We start from the raw sequence: 18748 nt of genomic DNA on the forward strand, positions 1-18748 counted from the left end.
CTTTCTGCCGGTCTCTCTGCTGTCATCTTAGTGCAGGGATCTTGGATCCAAGGCCATGCTTCACTCCCAGCTCTTCTTTCTTGGTAACAATGAGATCTGCCTCCCCCTTCTGCCTCTGGGAGGACTCATTTTAAGAAGAGGGATGACAAAACTGACTGATCCTCCACATTATGGTTCCATACACCTTATTTCCATGGTCCCACCACCACAAGGGTGCCGTACTCCTTATATACATTACTAACAATCCATTGATAACAATCCCTTGATAAGCCATAAGTACCTTATCTTTGCATAGTTCCACCTTATCTGGCAGGAGTCACAAAGACCATAGCTGGAAGAGTTATACCAAGTCATTCAATGCACCACACACTTCTATCCGGAAGACGCGAAGTAAGATGGTCCAGAATTACCTCACTGGAATTAATAGAAAACTAAATGCAACATAGGAAGCAACTATTTTCAGACACTCAACAACAGGCAATGTAAGAAAAACAATCAACCTAGAAATGTATATTCAGTGAAAACCTCTTTCAAAACTGAAGGTAACACAGTTTTCAGACAAACAAAAGCTGAAAGAATCCATCATCAAACAACCTACATTATAACGAATATTTTTAAAAGTTCTAAGGCACAAAGAAAATGATACAGATAGAAACTTGGATCCATACAATAGAATGAAGGACTCCAGAAATAATATATAGATAAATATAAAACACGTTCTTATCTCATTTTCACTTTTTAAAAAAATGATCCTTAACTATCTAAAGCAAAAATAGTAACAATAGAGAAATAGACAAACCCTCTATTATAGTTGGAGACTTTAACACCTTTAACATCAGTAACTGGCAGGTCCAGTCAGCAGAAAATCAGTAAGAGTATAGTTGAACTGAGCAGCACCATCAATGAACTGGATCTCATAGACATTTAAGAAACCCTGGTGGTGCAGTGGTTAAAGCCCATGACTGCTAACCGAAAGGTTGGGGGTTCAAATCCACCAGCTGCTCGGCAGAAGAAAGATGAACAGTCTGCTCCCATAAAGATTACATACAGCTTTGGATAGCCTATGAGAAAGTTCTGTTCTCTCCTATAGTGTTGCGATGAGTCAGAATTGACAATGGCAGTGGGTTTAATAGACATTTATGGAATTCTTCATCCAACAACAACATACACATTCTCCTTAAGCTCATATGGAACATTCACCAAGGTTGACCACATAAAACATAAAACACAGCTTTACAAATTTAACAGAAATTATGCAAAGTATGCTTTTAGGTCGCAGGGGAATTAAACTAGAAATCAATAACAGAAAGATAGCAAAAAAAAAAAAAAAAAAACCCAAAATATTTGGATTAAACAATATACTTCTAAATAACACATAAGTCAAAGAAGTCTTAAAAGAAATTTTAAAATAGTTTGAACTTAATGAAAATGAAAATACAACTTACAAAATTTGTGGGATTCAATGACAACAGTGTTTAGAGGGAATCTTATAGCACTGGTTGTGTATACGGGAGCTGTGGTGGCATAGTGCCTAAGGCATTTGACTGCTCACCAGAAGGCTGGCGGTTCAAACCCACCAGCCACTCCTTGGAAGGAAGACTGGGCAATCTACTTCTGTAGAGACACTGCCTCAGAAACCCAAGGAGGGGTCGCTATGAGTTGGGTCTGACTTGATGGCAGTAAGTTTGGTTGGTTTGCTTGGATGTGTCTACAGTAAAACCTGTGAAAGCTGGAATCTGTGCAAGGTGGAAACCTGTCAGAGAAAGAAAATGCACTACTTTCCACTAATAAAGAGTGATGGGAAAAGAATCATGAATTAAATCTGAAGCCAAAGAAAAGAAATAATAGAAATCAGAGCTGAGATCACTGAAAATAAAAAAAAGAAAAACAATGGAATCAATGAAACCAAAAGCTAGTTCTTTGAAAAGATCAATAAATTGATAAACTCGTAGCCAGAATAACCAGGAAAAAAGAGAAGATACAAATATTAATATCAGATTTGAAAGAGGGGCCATCACTACTGATCCCATGGATATTAAAAGGATAAGGGAAGATTATGAACAATTCTATGTCTACAAATGTGACAACTTAGGTAAAATGGACCAATGTATTGAAAGATATAATTTACCAGAACTCACACAGGAGAACTAGATAATCTGAATAGGCCTGTATCTATTTGTTCTGGTTACCTAGTGTTGCTCTGACAAGAATATCCCACAAATGGGATGGCCTTAACAAACAGGAGTTTATTCTTACAATTTGGAGGCTTTAAGTCCAAGTTCAAAGTGCCAGGCTCTAGGGGCTGGGTGAAAGCCCCTCAACCTTGGGGTCCAGCTCTGCCTCCTGCTCCCAGCCCACTGGAGCTAGAAGTGTTTCTTCATTCAGACAGCTGCTGGCTGCTGAGGCTGAGAAGCCCCAAGGTAGACAAGTATAAAGGCACAGTCCCGATGTTACCAAACCACACGGCAGGCCATTAACTTAAGTCCATTGTAAGTCCCAAGGTCAGCAGAGCATAGCTGAGCAATGACATGGCTACACGCAGGGTCCAAGCTTGCCATAGGCTAGAGACCATTCCCAAGGCTTCTCCTTATATACAGGGAGCAGACCACATCCCAAGGCAGCTACTCAGCTGCTTGTGGTAGATCCCACCATGGAGTTGATTGCCAGTCTTATCATGGGGAATAACTACCACCAGTTGCCCAGCCATTCAACCAGGCCCAGCCAAGTTGACACACAAATATAACCACCACACTATTAGAGAAATTGAATCAATAACTAATAACCTTTCAAAATAGAAAGCACCAGGCTCAGACGGTTTCCCTGGTGAATTCTACCAGACATTTAAGGAAGGAAGGAAACCAGTTCTCTGCAATTGGTTCTGGAAAATAAAAGCAGAAGGAACACATCTTAACTTATTCTATGAGACCAGCATCACCCTAATACCAAAACAAAGACATTACAAGAAAGGAAAACACGGACTAATATCTCCCATGAAAACAGATGTAAAAACCAGTAAGAAAATATTAGCAAATCCAATCCAACCATGTATGAAAAGATCACAACCAAGTAGGATTTATTCCAGGCATGCCAGGCTGGTTCAACATTTGAAAATCAGTTTATGCAATCCATCACATCAATAGATTGAAGAAGAAAATGTATGCAGAAAGATAATAATGTATTGTGGGGTTTTGTAAAAGTAATAGATGTGACAACAATTGCACAAAGTGAAGTGTTCTAAGGTTGTATTGTATGGTGATTATATGACACACTAAGTGGTGTAATATCAGTTGAAGGCAGATTGTGGTAAGTTAAAGCTGCATGTTGTAGACCCTAGAAAAACCATTAAAAAAGAAATATAGAAGAAGCCAATAATTAAAAACTCAATAAATTTAAAAAGCAAGAAAATAATCTAGAATGTCAACAAAGCTAAATCCATAAATGGGGAAAGGTAAGTAAGGTGAAGGGTGTCAGTATAAGGAATATTAGGCAGGGGTTGAAATCACTTGTTGAGTTTACCATTGAGTCAACTTTGAATCTTAGTGACCCACGTGAGTAGAATTTCCCGTAGGGTTTTCTTGGCTGTGTTCTTTACAGAAACAGGTCACCAGGTCCTTCTTTGGCTGAGCCACTGGGTGAATTGAACCGTCAACATTTTGGTTAGCAGCTGAGCACCTAGTTGTTGTGCCACCAAGGCTCCTTGAAATTTCTTATGAAGAATTTTTAATGATATAGGAAAGTATTTATGATATCACATTAGAATTTCAAAGCCAGAGTGCAACACTGTATTTCTACTTCTCTCTACATAATTCTGCAAAAATATTTATAAGCATAGAAAAATATGATCAAAAAAGAGAATTATACCAGATATAAGCAGTGTTTGTAACTGGATGGTGTGAGAATGGGTGAATTATTTCTATAAGATTTTCTGTTGTTTCCTCATTCTTAAAAGAAAAAAAAAAAAAATTAAGATACTTTCTATTATACACACAAGGCCTTTGGAGTCAGCCAGGGTAGGGCTTGACTCTTAGCTCTGACATTTGCTAGTTGTGTGACTTTGGCAAACAGATTTTTCTGCACCTTAGTTGCCTCTCTGGAAAATGGAGGTTAAGTGCCTACCTCACAGAGTGGTGTTTTGAGCATTCAATGAAATAATGCTAACAAAATATGTGTAGCGAAGTGTTTGGCTCAAAGTTGATATGCACTGAGTAATTAAAAGGAGCAGTGGTTAAAGCATTTGACTGCTAACCAAAAGGTCGGTGGTTTTGAAACCATCAGTCGCTCCGCGAGAGAAAGGCAGTCTGCTTCCATAAAGATGTATAGCCTTAGAAGCTCTATGGGGCAGTTCTCCTCCATCCTACAGGAGTGCTACCAGTTGGACTTGACTTGATGGCACCGGGCTTTGTTTTGTTTTTGGAATTACTATCATCACCATGGATATTTATAACTTTCATCATCAGAGAAAAAGAAGTTTTAAAGGCAAACAAGACTTTTTAAAGAAGCCCTCATTGACAAAAGCTGTGGAGTAGGAAACTGGGAGATCAAGTTCTGGGTCTAGAATCAGGGCAGGGCCCAGAGGAATCAGAATTCAAGTCTTCCCAGTACAGATGTTTTTGGTTTCAAGCAGTGAAACTCCCTCCAGAAACTTAAGCCCTAAATGGCAATTTGTTATGAGAATACCAGGGTGTCTCAGGGAATCCAGGTCAAGAAATGCCATCAGCTCTCATGATGGTATCAGGATGGGAACTAGGACTCAACCCGTAAGCCACTCTTTTCATCTCCTCCCCTCCGCTTCTCTGCCTGCATCCTTCTCCTCTGTAGACTGTGCTTCTCCAAGCACCTGCCAAGGCACCATGCAAAAACTCACTTGTCCTCAGTTTTGACCATTTTGCAGCAGCCTTAATAAATAAATAAATAAATGGAAATCCAAATGCCTAGGAGTGAGACTCTGATTGGCCCAGCTCAGGTCAGGTGACCAGTAGTGGTCCAGTCAGATATGACCAAGGGGACAGGGGTGGCATTTGACTGCTAATCAGGCGGCTGGTGGTTCAAACCCACCAGCCATTCCTCAACAGGAAGACTGGGCAATCTACTTCCATAGTGATACTGCCTTGGAAACCCAAGGAAGGGTTGCTTTGAGTCAGAATTGACTCAATGGCAGTGAGTTTGGTTTGGAAGGGGATGGGGGGGGCGGGGTCACAGCAGAACATGGCTGTGTTGGGTCCTGGTTTGTGAACTAGCCATACAGAGAACCTTGTATCCTGGGTGACATCCCTACTCCCATAAGTGCCCCCTAAATTCTGTGTTCATTTCTCCTCTGTACAGGCTTCCCCTCCTACTCCTCTTCTTACACAGGTTCTTCCTCCTCCCTAATCTAGGCTGCTTTAGGCCATTCAAGGGGCTCTGCTGGTGCAGTAGCTAAGACAATTGACTGCTGATCAAAAGGTTGGCAGTTGGAACCCACCAGCCACTCCTTGGGAAAAAGATGAGGCAGACTGCTTGTGTAAAGAGGTACAACCTTGGAAACCCTATGGAGCAGTTCTCCTCTTCCCCATGGGGTTGCTGTGAGTCAGAATTGCTTCAATGGCAGTGGGAGGGTGGGTTAGACCATTTAGCTGTGGTGGGGAAGCATCAGGTGGTCAGTGTGGCCACTATCCAGGAGTTCTGCGGGGGCTCTGGGTAAAAGCAATGTCCAGAGGAAGGGCCATGGGCAGGACACTCCCCAAGCCTGTCATGTAAACTCTCTTTGCTTCTTGTGGGTGACCAAATTCCCAGCTGCTGGAGCTAAAACCTGACCCAGGTGGGCACTTCTGAATTCCTAGTTTTTGCTGGAGAAGAGAACGATTGACTTTCCAGATGAAACAGGTTCTTGGGCAAAAGGTGGCCTTCAGTAGCACTTAAATCACAAAGCACAAAGATTAGGCTAAGAAAAGCATGATTGACTACACATTCGTGCGCATACGCACACATGTGCACACTCACCCCCCCCCCCCCTGCAGGAATAAAGAAACAAAAGACTAATGTATCTTTTTTTTTTTTTCTTTTTAATTGTCATTTTACAGCTCCCTACTGTAGCCAGCCCCTACTCTTCCTTTTGCTGATCACTTTTACAGGCTAGGGGGGAACAGGGAACAAAGCTGGGGTCTGGCGCCCCCAAGATGTTGCTAGCCACGGAGAACAAATCACAATTACAAATTATCACAACAATTAGCGCCTGTACTTGGGAAATTGGCAAAGTGAGGAGGCCCAGCTCCTCATTGTCAGCCAGTCTATTTGGCAGTGACCTTGCTCTGGAGACGATGATATTCCTTCAGCCTGTAAACCAGATTCAAAACAAAGAAAAATGTAAATTAACAATAACAACATGCATGAGTTTCAATTAGTTTAGGCAGGGCTGGGGGGTTGGGGGGCCCAGCTATTTGTTAAGATGTGTGTGAATTTTTTTTTTTTCCTTCCTCTCTTCCCTCTGCTGCCCTGGCCTCTTCTGCCCTCTGATCAGGATAATGTAATTAATTTACTGTAGGCAGAAAACATTGGTTGTCATTGTTGAAGACAAAGCAGTTAGCTGGCAATGGGAGAAATGAAGGGGCCATTATGAAAACACGGTGTGTTCTGGGCCATTTAAAAGGGTTTATAGAGTCATAAAATACAAACAGAGGGTGCAGGAGGCGGGGGTGGGGTGGAAAGGGGGGGTGGCGGTTAGAGGTGGCTGTGGGGAGGAGAGTACCCAGGGCATTCGGGATGGATTCAGTGTCTCTCCCGGGCTGGGGTGGCTCCAGGCACAGAGACTGGCTCTGGGAGAAAATGGTGGCTCTGTGCTCAGGGTAGGCGCTCTGGTGGCATAGTGCCTAAGGCATTGGGCTGGTAACCAGAATGCTGGTGGTTCAATCCCACCAGCCACTCCTTGGGAAGGAAGGTTGGGCAATCTACTTTCGTAGTGATACTGCCTCAGAAACCCAAGGAAGGGTCACTATGAATTGGATCCAACTCGACAGCAGTGAGTTTTTTTTGTTGTTGTTGTTTTTGTGCTCAGGGCATACTGTCAGGAAGGGGAGAGCAACTCACACCTTCTCAACCCTAAGCCTCATGAGAAAGAAATTGGTGATTAAGAACCCAGAGCTGGACCAATAGACCTTCAGGACTCAGCTCCCCAATTTCCTAGCTATGTGACCTCAGGTAAGTTACTCAGCCACTCTGGGCCTATGTTTGCAGCTGCAAATTTGTGTAAGAATTAATGAGACAATTTAGGGGAGTGCTTGGAAGTGGTGTAGTCCATGGTTCCTGCTGGTAATGACCCAGTTTGCTCTTGTATACACCGCACGCAGGCCACGCCCAGTCAGAGCGATGGCTGCTGGGCACTGGGGCAGGTGCTGTTAATATCCCCACTTTGTGACTCTCAGAGGTTTGGGTAAGGTTTGAAATTTATACCTAAGGTCTAAGAAGCTTCGGAATATGTGTGCCACCCCACTGGGGCCTGGAGAGCTCCATGGCTAGGATGGTTTCCAGCTAAACCTGCAGCTGTCATATGGCTACATGAAGGCAGGAGCTGGACAAGGTGACCTCTTGAGGGTCCTTTTCACCATCCAGCCACATCCATTTCTAACCAGCCTAGGAAAAGGGCTCATGTACGGGGGTCCCTATGGCTGGAGAGTGTGGGAGTGAGTGCCACAGGCAAAGGACAAGATCTAAGAACTTGGGACCCACATGTCCAAGCCCCCTTACTCCTTATGGCTGTCACAAGCATGTCTTCTGGCCCCAATGAACGTGGGAGCAAGCTGGGTCCAGGGTAGGCACTGAGGATGTCATGGGTGATTGACAGGAAGGTGGAGCTTGACTAGGACAGAGCAGTGGTCAGAGCCTGCTCCCCACACCCCGTGGTCTGAGGCCCATTAGGGCCCAGATGGTCTTACCTAAGAGAGTTGATGTTGATGAAACCAGTGGCATCGATGGGCTCGTAATCGCCTTGCACGTTCATGCTGCAAGGACAGAGCAAAAGCCTGTCAGCACAACCCTGGGCCTTGTTCTCTGTGTCGGAGGGAGCAGAGCGACTTCTAGGCCCAGGCCCAGCTCCTCAGATGCCCAGACCATTTCCTCTCCCTGTGTTAGTCCAAATCCTGCCTGCGCTTTGTCTTCCATTCAGTTTCTGTCCAACTCAGGGAGACTCTACTCTGGATCAGGCAATGTGCCAGGGGCTGGAGAGCAAGACTGACATGGCCTTGCCTTCCAGGAGAGCACAGCCGTCTCTTCCCTGCTACACAAGTGCGGGGAGGCTGGGAGAGAGGCGGCTCAGCCAACACTTGTGGTTAGCTGCCGTTAAGATGGCCCCTGACTCATGGGGACCCCGTGCTAAATGGAACAAAACACTGCCCAGTCCTACGCCATCCCAGTGATGAGCTATGGTCAGACTGTTGTGACCCACAGGGTTTTCATTGGCTGACTTTGACAGTAGATCGCCAGGCCTTTCTTCCTTGTCTGTTTCAGCCTGGATGCTCAGCTGAAACCTGTTCAGCATCATAGCAGCACAGAAGCCTCCACTGACAGACACGTGAGGTGCACTAGCCAGGAATCGAACCCAGGCCTCCAGATTGGAAGGTGAGAAGTCTACCACTAAACCACCACTATATGGTATCAGCCAGTACTGTTGCTGCTAGGTATCAAGGCAGTTTCGACTCGTAGCAATTCTATATTTTTAAATATATTTCTAAATTTTGTACAACAGAACAAAACGCTGCCTGGCTCTGCGCCATCCTCATCATCAATGCTGGGTTTGACTCATTGTTGCAGCCACTGTGTCAGTCTGTCTTGGTGCAAGTCTTCCTCTATTTCACTCTACTCTACCAAGCAAGCGTGCCATCCTTCTTCAGGGAATGGCCCCTCCTGATAACATGTCCAAAGTACATAAGACCAAGTCTCCCCAACCTCGCTCCTAAGGACGATTCTGGTTGTACTTCTTCCAGGACAGACTAGTTTGTTCTTCTGGCAGTCCACGATATATCCAATATTATTCACCAACACCATAATTCAAATGAATCAATTCTTCTTCAGTCTTCTTTATTCATTGTCCAGCTTTTGAATGCATACCATGCCTTGGGTCAGGTGCACCTTAGTCCTTAAAGTGACGTATTTACTTTTTAACACTTTAAAGATGTCTTTGGCAGCAGATTTGCCTAATGCAGTATGTCACTTGATTTCTTGATAGCAATCATGCTTCCATGGGCGTTGATTGTGCATCCAAGAAAAAATTAAATCCCTGAGAGCTTCAATGTTTTCTCTATTTATCATGCTGTCACTGATTGGTCCAGTTGTGAGACTTTTTTTTTTTTTTTTTATGTTGAGGTATGTTTTGGTTACCTAGTGCTGTTCTTACAGGAATATACCACAAATGGGTGCTTTGAACAAACAGGAGTTTATTCTTACACTTTTTGGAAGCTAGAGTTGAGTTCAAAGTGCCAGTCTCTAGGGGGTAGGTGAAAGCCCCTTGACCTTGTGATTCAGCTCTGCCTCTTGCTCTTGGCCCACTCAGGCAGTAGCTGGCTGTTGAGGCTGACAAACGCAAGGTCAACAAGTGAAAAGGCACAGTCCCAATATCACTAAACAACATGGCAGGCCACTAATTCAAGTCCAGTAAAAGCCCCAAGGTTGGCAGGGCGTGGTAGGCTGTTGAATAATGACTTGTGGGTCAAGTGTGCCAAAAAGCTGGAGAGCTTCCTCAGTGTTGCTTCTTATCGACTGGCAGCAGCTCGCATCCCTAAAGCAGCCCCTCAGCTGCTCCAGTAGATTCCACCATGGAATTAATTACCAATCTCACCATGGGGAACAACTATGTCCAGCTGCCCAGACACTCAAACAGGCCCAGCCAAGGTGACCCACAATCTTAACTACCACAAGGTACAGTCCAGACTGAAGGCTGTAGTCTTTGATCTTCATCAGTAGGTACTTCAAGTCCTCTCTACGTTCAGCAAGCAAGGTTGTGTCATCTGCATATTACAGGGTTGTCAATGAGTCAAAATCCTAATGTTCTGTTCTTCTTCATATAGTCCAGCTTCTTGGAGTATTTGCTCAGCATACAGATTGAATCAGCCAGTACTAGCTGGGTGAAATCAGAGTACTCTGTCAACTGAGAACCCAGATCTAAGCCAGCTCCGTCTTTGTGACTGTGGTGAGGCTCAGAAAGAAGTGTCCGGTAATAGCTGACAATGTCCAGTGACCCAAAGGCTCAGATGCAAGGGAACAGGCTTGTGTTTGACTGACAGCTTCTCTCAAGCTGCAGCCTCCAGTGTTCACAGAAAGATTGGGCTGCTAAGTCTCCTGTCATCTTTTTGTCCAACCAGTCAGACCCTGTCTAATCCATCCTCAAACCCCAGCACCCACCCCACACCAGTTGGTCACGAAAAGTGCCTGGTCAGTGGCTGTTATGGTCAATTGATCATATTCTTTTCCTCCGTAGTTTCCGTATTTCCAGATTTGACTGCCTTTATCTTTAGGACTGTCCTCATTTAGCTGCTCTTCCAAGCTCTTCTCAATCACAGCAGTCATTCTAGTCCCACAGATTTGGGAATGCATCCTAGCTCCATTCCCATAAATCTGAAGGCATTTATTCACCCTCAGAGCTTCATTATCTTCATCTGTGAAATGGGGCCAGTGAAAACTGGCTCTTTAAAGTTACTAATATTATTCATCTATTCACTCATTTAAGGAGCTCTGGTGGCATAGCGCCTAAGGCATTTGACTACTAGCCAGGAGGTTGGCGGTTCAAACCCACCAGCCACTCCATAGAAGAGTGGACACTCTACTTCCTTAAAGATTTATTGCCTCGGAAACCCAAAGGGGGTCGCTATGAATCGGAATTGACTCAATGGCAGTGAGTTTTCCTTTTTTATTCACTCATTCACTTATTCATGTATTTATTAAGTACCTACTACCTGCCTGTCAAGGAGCCCTGGTGGTACCACAGGACTTGGCTGCTAACCAGAAGGTTGATGGTTTGAACTTACCTAGCAGCCACATGGGAGAAAGACTTGGCAACCTGTTTCTGTAAAGGTCACAGCCAAGAAAACCCTATGGGGAAGTCCTATTCTTCAATAGCGTTGCTATGAGTTGAAATCAACTCGACGGCACCTTTCAACAACAGCACTCTGCCAGGCACTGTGCCAGGTGCAAGGACACAAGAAGAGGACAGGTAAGGTGCCCACAGTGGAGGCAGACATAAGCAATCAATCACCTATTAAGCATTCCAGAAATAGAACCATGTGATAAGCACTGATAAGTCCCTGGGTGGTGCAAATGGTTAATGTGGTTGGCTACTAACTGAAAGGCTGGAGGTGTGAGTCCACCCAGGAGCACCTTGGAAGAAAGGCCTGTCAATCTACTTCTGAAAAAACAGCCACTGAAAACCCTGTGAAGCATAGTTCTGGTCTGACACACATAGGGCTGCCGCGAGTTGGAGGTGACCCCGTAACCACTGGTAAGTGTGATGGAGCTGTGGTCTCCCAAGGCCCAACTCCTCCACGAGGCCACCTCTGAGGCCTCTGAGATGGGGCCCGCCTCTGAGCTGCCTGAGCCTGTTTCTCACGGGCCCCTCCTCATGTCCTGCCCTGAATCAGCCCCTTGTCTTCTTGTCTGAAAGGGCTGGAGATACAGAACTCCAGCCTCGGGACAAAGCCGTCTCAAGGTTCTCGGTGACAAGGAGGTGGCCTGTCCCCTCAAGAGCCCTCTCTGGAGAGGTGAGGTGGGGTGGGGGAGAGGGGGAGGGAGGAGCAGCTGTACCTCTGACTGGTTGTCTTTGTGGACTGTGGATTTTTTACAAGGACAAATGGGGTCTCGGCCTCCTCCTGGCCCAGGGACTTGACTTGTTCAGGACTTGGGCTCTGCGCACCCCCTCACGACCTCACCCTGACCTTCATTAGGCCTTGGAGCGGCACATGGAACTCTCCATGAAGTCTCCCCCATTTTCCCACCCCAACTTGATCTCCCCCCAGCCCACCTCCAGGAGCCCTTCTGGGCCTCAGGAAGCAGTCACCCAAGTCACCAGCAGCTCACTGAAAGGAGAGAAGACAGCAGACTCTTTCTGGGTGTCTGCCTCTCAGTGCCCTCCCTGTGCACGGAGTAAGCGCCTCAGGAACCAAAACCAAATGCATCCACCTCCTCAAACCCCTCTTCAGACCTTGCTCATGGGCGATAGACAAGGCTCAGCGCCCCTCACTCCCTAACACATAAACTGTCCAACATGCTCTCAAAATCCAGCCTCGCCCACCTTCTTAATCTCCCCCTCCCCTTCGGAGGGGTCCTGGTCCTCAGGCCAGGGAGAAGGCAGGGAGAGGAATTCCCCTCTCCCTGCCCCTTGCCCCCATGAGCCACCACCTCTCACATGTCAAAACAAAGTCTCCCATCCCCAGCCCCAAAATGGGCCCTTCCAGACCGCCCGGCAGCTCCTGCAAAGACGGCCCACACTCAGGGACAAACTTGTCTCCCAAAGCTGCCGAAGAGCTCCGAGAGGTGTTCCTCAGGAACTGAACAACCTCTTTCTAAAATTGTGGTTGGGGTGGGTGGGGGGGGGGGAGGTGGAAAAGAGTTTACAATGATTTTTTTTTTTTACCTCCCCTGACGGTCTACAGAAAACCTCTGTGCTTTTATTTTTGCTCATTCGAGTGGCTCTGACCTGCTCTATAATTACGTTACTTTCTACCTACTGTGCCGCGGCATTTCCAGTTCTGCTACCTCTCGCGGCTTCCTTGCTGGTCCCTGTGACGCTGTCACTCAAGGGCTTTCAAGTCAGTGATGTAGAAATCAAAAAGAAAAGGGAAATGGTCGGAGACACAGTGAGAATAAATGCTCCTGCTTTTCTCTCTTTTTTTCTCCTTTCCCTTTTTACTTTATTCATTTAATCTCCCCGAGTGAGACTGTAAGGCTTAATGAAGGGTTGGACAGATTATTAGAGGCTGTTGATTTGGAGGGGGAGGGAAGAAAGAGCCAGAGAGAGAAAGAGAGAAGATAATTTGACATTTACCCCGACTGATCTAAACTGATTCGGTTATATTTATGGCTTATAAAGTGTTTAGAAAGATTGAAGGGGAGAGAAACTCAACATGGCAAAGAGAAGGGAAAGAAAAAATAATATTGGCTGCCAAACAAAACTCGTACTTTAATTCTCAACTGGCCTCTGGGAGGGAAGAGCTGGAGTCAGCCTGAGCGAAACTGGGCCTGGGACCTGCATCAGGTGGGCCTGTTCCACAGGGGTCTGCTCCCACCTCTTGCTCAGCCAGGTGACCTCCAGAGGAGGCCGCTCTCTCATTGACCAAGCAAACACAGTGGCAGCTAATAGCCAGCTGCTACCTTTGACCCATGGGCTTTTCATGGACTCAAACACACCAGCACTCATGGAGATGACCTAGGACTGAGCAATGTTTTGTCCTGTTTTACACAAGGTCACCATGAGTCAAAGATGACTGAGTGGCAACTAACACCACTACCACCTTGGAACTATTCCCCCAGAGTTTTCCTCCCACTTCTCTGTGAGTGCCTTCTCAGCCACCCTTTGCCAGGCCCATTAGTGAGGAAGCTCAAGGTTGTATTTCTTGTCCCCCTAGAGAATCTCCTCTAGGCTTCAAAGAACATAGAAATGCCTATGTCTCTCCAATGTCTTCAGCCCAGTTTTCTCCTTAACCCCAGACTCGTGTTCAATGACCAACTAGATAGTTCTCCTTGACTGTCGGAAAGGATGCCAAGACTCAAGATGTCCAAATCTAAATGCATGGTCTTTCCTAGGAATGTTCCTCAACTCAGTGATTACCACCAACACGTACCCAGCTGCTCACACATCAAAAATAGGGTGATTCCAGACACCTCCCCTTTCCCTCCAATCCGAGCCCTTTTGATCCCACCTCCTAGATATTTGTCAAATCTGTCAGCTTCTTTCTATTCTTATAATCATCAATTTGGTTCAAACCACCAGCATTTCCCACAGGGTGTCTTTGTTTCTACCTTTGCCAGCTTCCCTCACACCTGAATCTATTCTCCAGAACAGGCAGAAGAACCTTTCAAAACACAGATCTGACCATGTCCTTCCATTGCCAACTGCCTTTTAAGATCTGGCTCTAGATCCTTCTTCCCGACCCTTTAGCCCTCATGTTCTTGTAGCGCCTGGGATGTACCAGGATCTTCCAAGGCTCAGAACTTTTGTACCTGCTCTCCCTCTCTTTGACTGGTTAACTCCTTTCTTTCAGAGATCAGCTCAAAGATAACTTCCTTCAGGAAGCTTCTCCCCAACCCCAATTACTATACCCAACAAGAGTATCCTATGCTTCTTCAGAGCACATCATCAACTTTTCTAACTCTACATTTGTATGATCAATTGATTGATGTCTCTCTCCCCATCTAGCCTGCAAGCTCCACATTTATGTCAAGGGCATAAATTGCATTAAATACTCTTCATGACCATCTCTTCCATCTCTTTCATTACCTGACATGTGCTTGTTGAAAGAAGCAAGTTATAAGAGGCAATGGGTGTGAAGGCCTGGTGTCCAGTGCAGGACAGGCTGAGCTAAGCATGCTTTGTGGGAGGGGTGGGGCACCTACCTCACCAACTCCTCATTGTAGAGCGATAGTGGGGACTCCCGGCCGAGGATGTACACCTGGCCCTTGAAGACAGATACCTGCACCTTCCCTTCCACACGTTCCTGGGACTTGGCGATGCAGTGACGGACAAACTCACACTCAGGGCTGTGCCAGAAACCTGCAGGAGGAGAAATGAGGACACTAGGGCCAGGATATAGGGAGGAACTTGGGTACAGGAGGGACATGTCATGCCCTGCCCCATCATGGCAGACCCTACCCATTGGGTTGTAACTGACTGGTCTTGATCTCCCCATGATCCTAGGGGCTCTGGTTGGACAGACCGAGTCAGCCTTGCTCACTGCTGTGTTCTGACACAACTTGAGCTTGTAAGTTATTTAGTTAATGCATCACACCCACGGTGCTCCTGTCCTGTAGCCTCAGAGGGGTCCTATGGGTATGGAGGATCAGGAAGAGGGATGTTAACCCATTGCTTCATGCCAGACAGGCACTGGGAACACAGTGGTGAAGGAACTCCATCCCTTGGTCAGAGGAAGCTCCATTCCTGTGAGGGAGGCAGACAATTTTCAGGCAGGAGACCTCAGACAACACTTGGAGGCAGATGTCCCCAGTGCTGACTGATGGATGTGCCCAATATGGGCAGTTGGAGGTGGCTGGGAATCAGCCAGACCATGTGTATGTGTGTATGTGTGTCTGTCCCCTTCACCTCACTATGATTCCATTTCCTTATCTGTTCAGTGGGGATAACACCTATGTCCCTCCTCACAGGATGAAAAGCGTATTGTACATGGAGCACCTGCCCCCTAGTGAGTGTGGACCCGGGGCTGCTGTGAACACTGGAGTCCAGGCAATTTGAAGAGCTGAGAAGAGCCTACCCCTTGGAATGGGCGGGGCCCTTGGAAATGAGTGAATAGTTTCCACATAATATTATTTGCATATGTAAATGTAATTTTTTACATATATAAGCAGAGGCACTGAGCAAAACTATCTGGTTTGGCTCTGAATCTTCATTAAACAATCCTATGAAAAAAACTCCCTTTGCCTTTCTAAGTTAGGAAATAAGGGTCAGGGAAGTTGAAAAAACTACTCCAATTATGCAATGGTAAGGGGAGAGGCAAGAATTTGATCTCAGCCAGCCTAAATTGTCACGATTCTCCTTCACATAATTATCTTGCAGTTTCCTCTCTGGGGTTGCAACATCCCTCAGTTTGTAGCTCAGGGCAGGAGCTGCCTAAGAAGTGTGCTTCCTCCTCCCCTACCCAGGCCCCATCCCCAAGCTCCAGAGCTTGAAGGGCCAGGGAGGGCTGGGTGCTCAATCCCTGGGCTGGCCCCAGGCAGGAGCCCCCATATTCCAGGGACAGCTGGCTCCTCACTGGCCTCACTGAGGGAGGTGAAGCCTGAGGGCCAGGCAGAGGGGCCATGGGCAGAGGTGGGGGAGGGCCAGAGCGGGCATAGGGTTTCTCTGAAACGGAGCCGGGAAGGTGAGCCCACCTGGGCAGCTGTAGGGCCAGATGGCCTGTGATCTCTTGCCCTGATAAAGGGACGGGTCAGCTCAGGGTCTGTAGCTATTGTTGGCAGCCCAGGCCTCTAGGGGCACCTGCTGAGGCTCTCCGTGGGAAAGGGGAGCAGACCATCTCTGGAGTGGGGTCCATTGCCTTGCAGAGGTGGGGGAGGTGAGTAGGGAGAAAAGAGGTTGGGTCCTCACCCTTCAGTTCATATCTCAGCTCCACTTTAATAAGCACCACAACTTAGGGTGCCTCAGTTTCCTCCTGTGCATATTACGTTAACACTACTAACCACTCTTCAGCTGGTCATGTGGATTCTATGAGAATGCATATAGATGGCTGAGGGTATTGCATTTGCAATGTGAACACAATGACCTACGTCAACCTCCACTGTATCCACAAAGGCAGACGTCCAGAGAAGGAAAAAGCTGTCCAAAGCTACATAGTGAGTCTCAGTGGAGGGCTCCTAACTCTAGCTAGCCCCTGGGTGATACGAATAGTTAATACACTTGGCTGCTAACTGAAAAGTTAGAGGTTTGAGTCTATGCACAGGTACCTTGGAAAAAAAGTCTGGCAATCACTTCTAAAAAGTCAGCCATTGGACGGAAACCCTAGGGAGCACATTTGTACCCTGACACACAAGGGGTTGCCGTGAGTTGGGAGTGATGTCACCAGCAACTGGGTCTCAGAACTCTAGCCCAGGGCTTTTCCCAACATACCATGAAACCCCATGGGAAGGGACACTGAAGTCTCCCTCCCTCATGCCCTAGTGTCCCGGGCCACACCATCTTTCTGACTAAGTCGGGATAATTAGCCCATTAAGTTCCCAGGCTGAAAGACAGGCTGGAGATGAGGCCAGAGATAGGAAGGACAGAGATGCCTTGGGGAGCCTCCTGGCCTGGGCTTTATCTCCAGGATCTCTGCCTGCTGCTCCCCCAGGGGTCTTCTGCTCAGGTTTCTTTTCCCAGTGGACACAACCTGGGATGGGAGACAATAAGCCTGGAGCTCGATACATATGGGGAGGGGGGTGGGAAGAAGACCCTGTATGTCCTGGGTCTGCAGATGCACGCTGAGATGCAGCAGGCCTGGGGCTGGGCCTGAGAGGCTCCTCACTCCATGCTGCCAGGCCCCAGTCAAGCACTCCGCACACACGATCTTTCCTAATTCAAAGAACAACTGAATTCTCTGTGGAGAGTTGGGTATTATCCCCATTTTACTGATGAAGAAACTGAGGCAAGGAGCGAGGAGGTGAACTTTACCCCCTGAAGTGAGATGTTCCACGGAGCCACTGCAAGGATGCTATCCTCGCTGAAGCCTGGATCCTGCCAGGCAGACTCTGTGGGCTGGGGTGAGGGGGTCTCAGGATGGAGGCTGTTCCTGGAGGCAGGGGGTCTACACAAACCTGGAACAGCCAGACCAGGAATGTTGGGAAGGGGCAGGAGGAGAAGGAGATGGACAGTTAGACACAGACACATAGCTGCAGGGAGGCAGCGGATGAGGGCTGAGGTCACAGAAGCCAGGGCTTCTAGAAGTAAGGGTGGGACAAGAGGGTTAGCCCATGCCTCAATCTCCCCATCTGTGCCAGGAGACCACAGGGGCTCCAAGGAAGCCCGGTGCTACAGCAGAGTGGCTCTATACTCTATACTCAAGGAACTAGGAAGGACTGGAAAGACATTCCAGTGTCTGTAGGCCTGGTGAGGAAACTGAGGCTCAGAGAAGTGATAGATCTGCCCAAGATCATAAAGCCAGAGGCAAGGCCCCAGAGTTCTGCTTCCAGACATGGAGACTATGCTGGCATTTGTAGTTATCTAACACACAGGGATCTCACCCCTGAACGCCAGACACAGTTCCAGAGGCTTCACAGATACTGCTGCATTCAATGCTCTCTGTGAAGTAGAATAATTGTCCCCATTCTTCAGATCAGCAAACTGAGGCAAAGGGAGGTTAAGTAATTTGTTCCAGCTAATCTCTGCTTTAGAGGAGCTCTGGTGGGACAGTGGTTAAGGCATTCATCTGTTAACCAAAAGGTCAGCAGTTTGAACCCACCAGTTGCTCTATAAGAGAAAGATGGGGCAGTCTGCTTCCATAAAGATTTACAGCCTTGGAAACTCTATGTTGCAGTTCTTTTCTGTTCTATAAGGTCGCTATGAGTTGGAATGGACTTGATAGCAGTGGGGTTTTTTTTTTTTTTATCTCTCTAACATTCATGTATAACTAATTTGAGAAGCCATATCGAACAGCCCCTCTGAGCCAACCTTGACATCTGGATGTCAGAGGGACTTCTGTAAGGTTATTATTAGTGATGATTGCTTAGGACAAGCCTCCTCTCTCCTGTTCTCTCCACCTGCCTCTCTACTCCATGGTTTTGCTTTTTTTCAAACTTCCTAATCATAGTAACTCACCTTGGGAATTAGAGGATTTGTTGGGTGACAGCAGAACTCAACCTAGGCAGATGGGTACAGAGGGCACTGTGTCCACAGCCAGGGCCAAGCTATTACCCAGACACTAGGGCCCTCTTGTCCATACTGTGCCCCCTTGAGCAGCCCTTTCTAATGGCCCAGCCCACCTCCATGCCCCTCTCGGCTCTACTGGGGTGGCCATGAAATTGGCCTCTGAAGCCAGGCTCTCCTGGGCTCAAAGCTATGAAAACTTGACAAGCAAGTATCTTTGCCCCC

At 47.0% G+C, this 18748-nt stretch overlaps 1 protein-coding gene across 1 annotated transcript in view; it reads right to left on the minus strand.

Annotated features, from left to right (window-relative positions):
• Window positions 1-6266: 6266 nt before the first annotated feature.
• ASS1 (argininosuccinate synthase 1) overlaps window positions 6267-18748 on the minus strand; it is a 60690-nt gene continuing 48208 nt past the window's right edge. Inside the window, exons 14-16 of the mRNA XM_042781460.1 lie at window positions 14572-14728; window positions 7908-7973; window positions 6267-6312 (exon numbers count right to left, since the gene is read on the minus strand). Coding sequence (XP_042637394.1) covers window positions 6267-6312; window positions 7908-7973; window positions 14572-14728 — 269 coding nt within the window. The remainder of the gene's footprint in view (window positions 6313-7907; window positions 7974-14571; window positions 14729-18748) is intronic.

Source organism: Orycteropus afer, unplaced genomic scaffold (genome assembly GCF_000298275.1).
Source record: "Orycteropus afer afer isolate SDZICR_OR568_19922 unplaced genomic scaffold, OryAfe1.0 scaffold00123, whole genome shotgun sequence".
Taxonomy (NCBI): Eukaryota; Metazoa; Chordata; class Mammalia; order Tubulidentata; family Orycteropodidae; genus Orycteropus; species Orycteropus afer.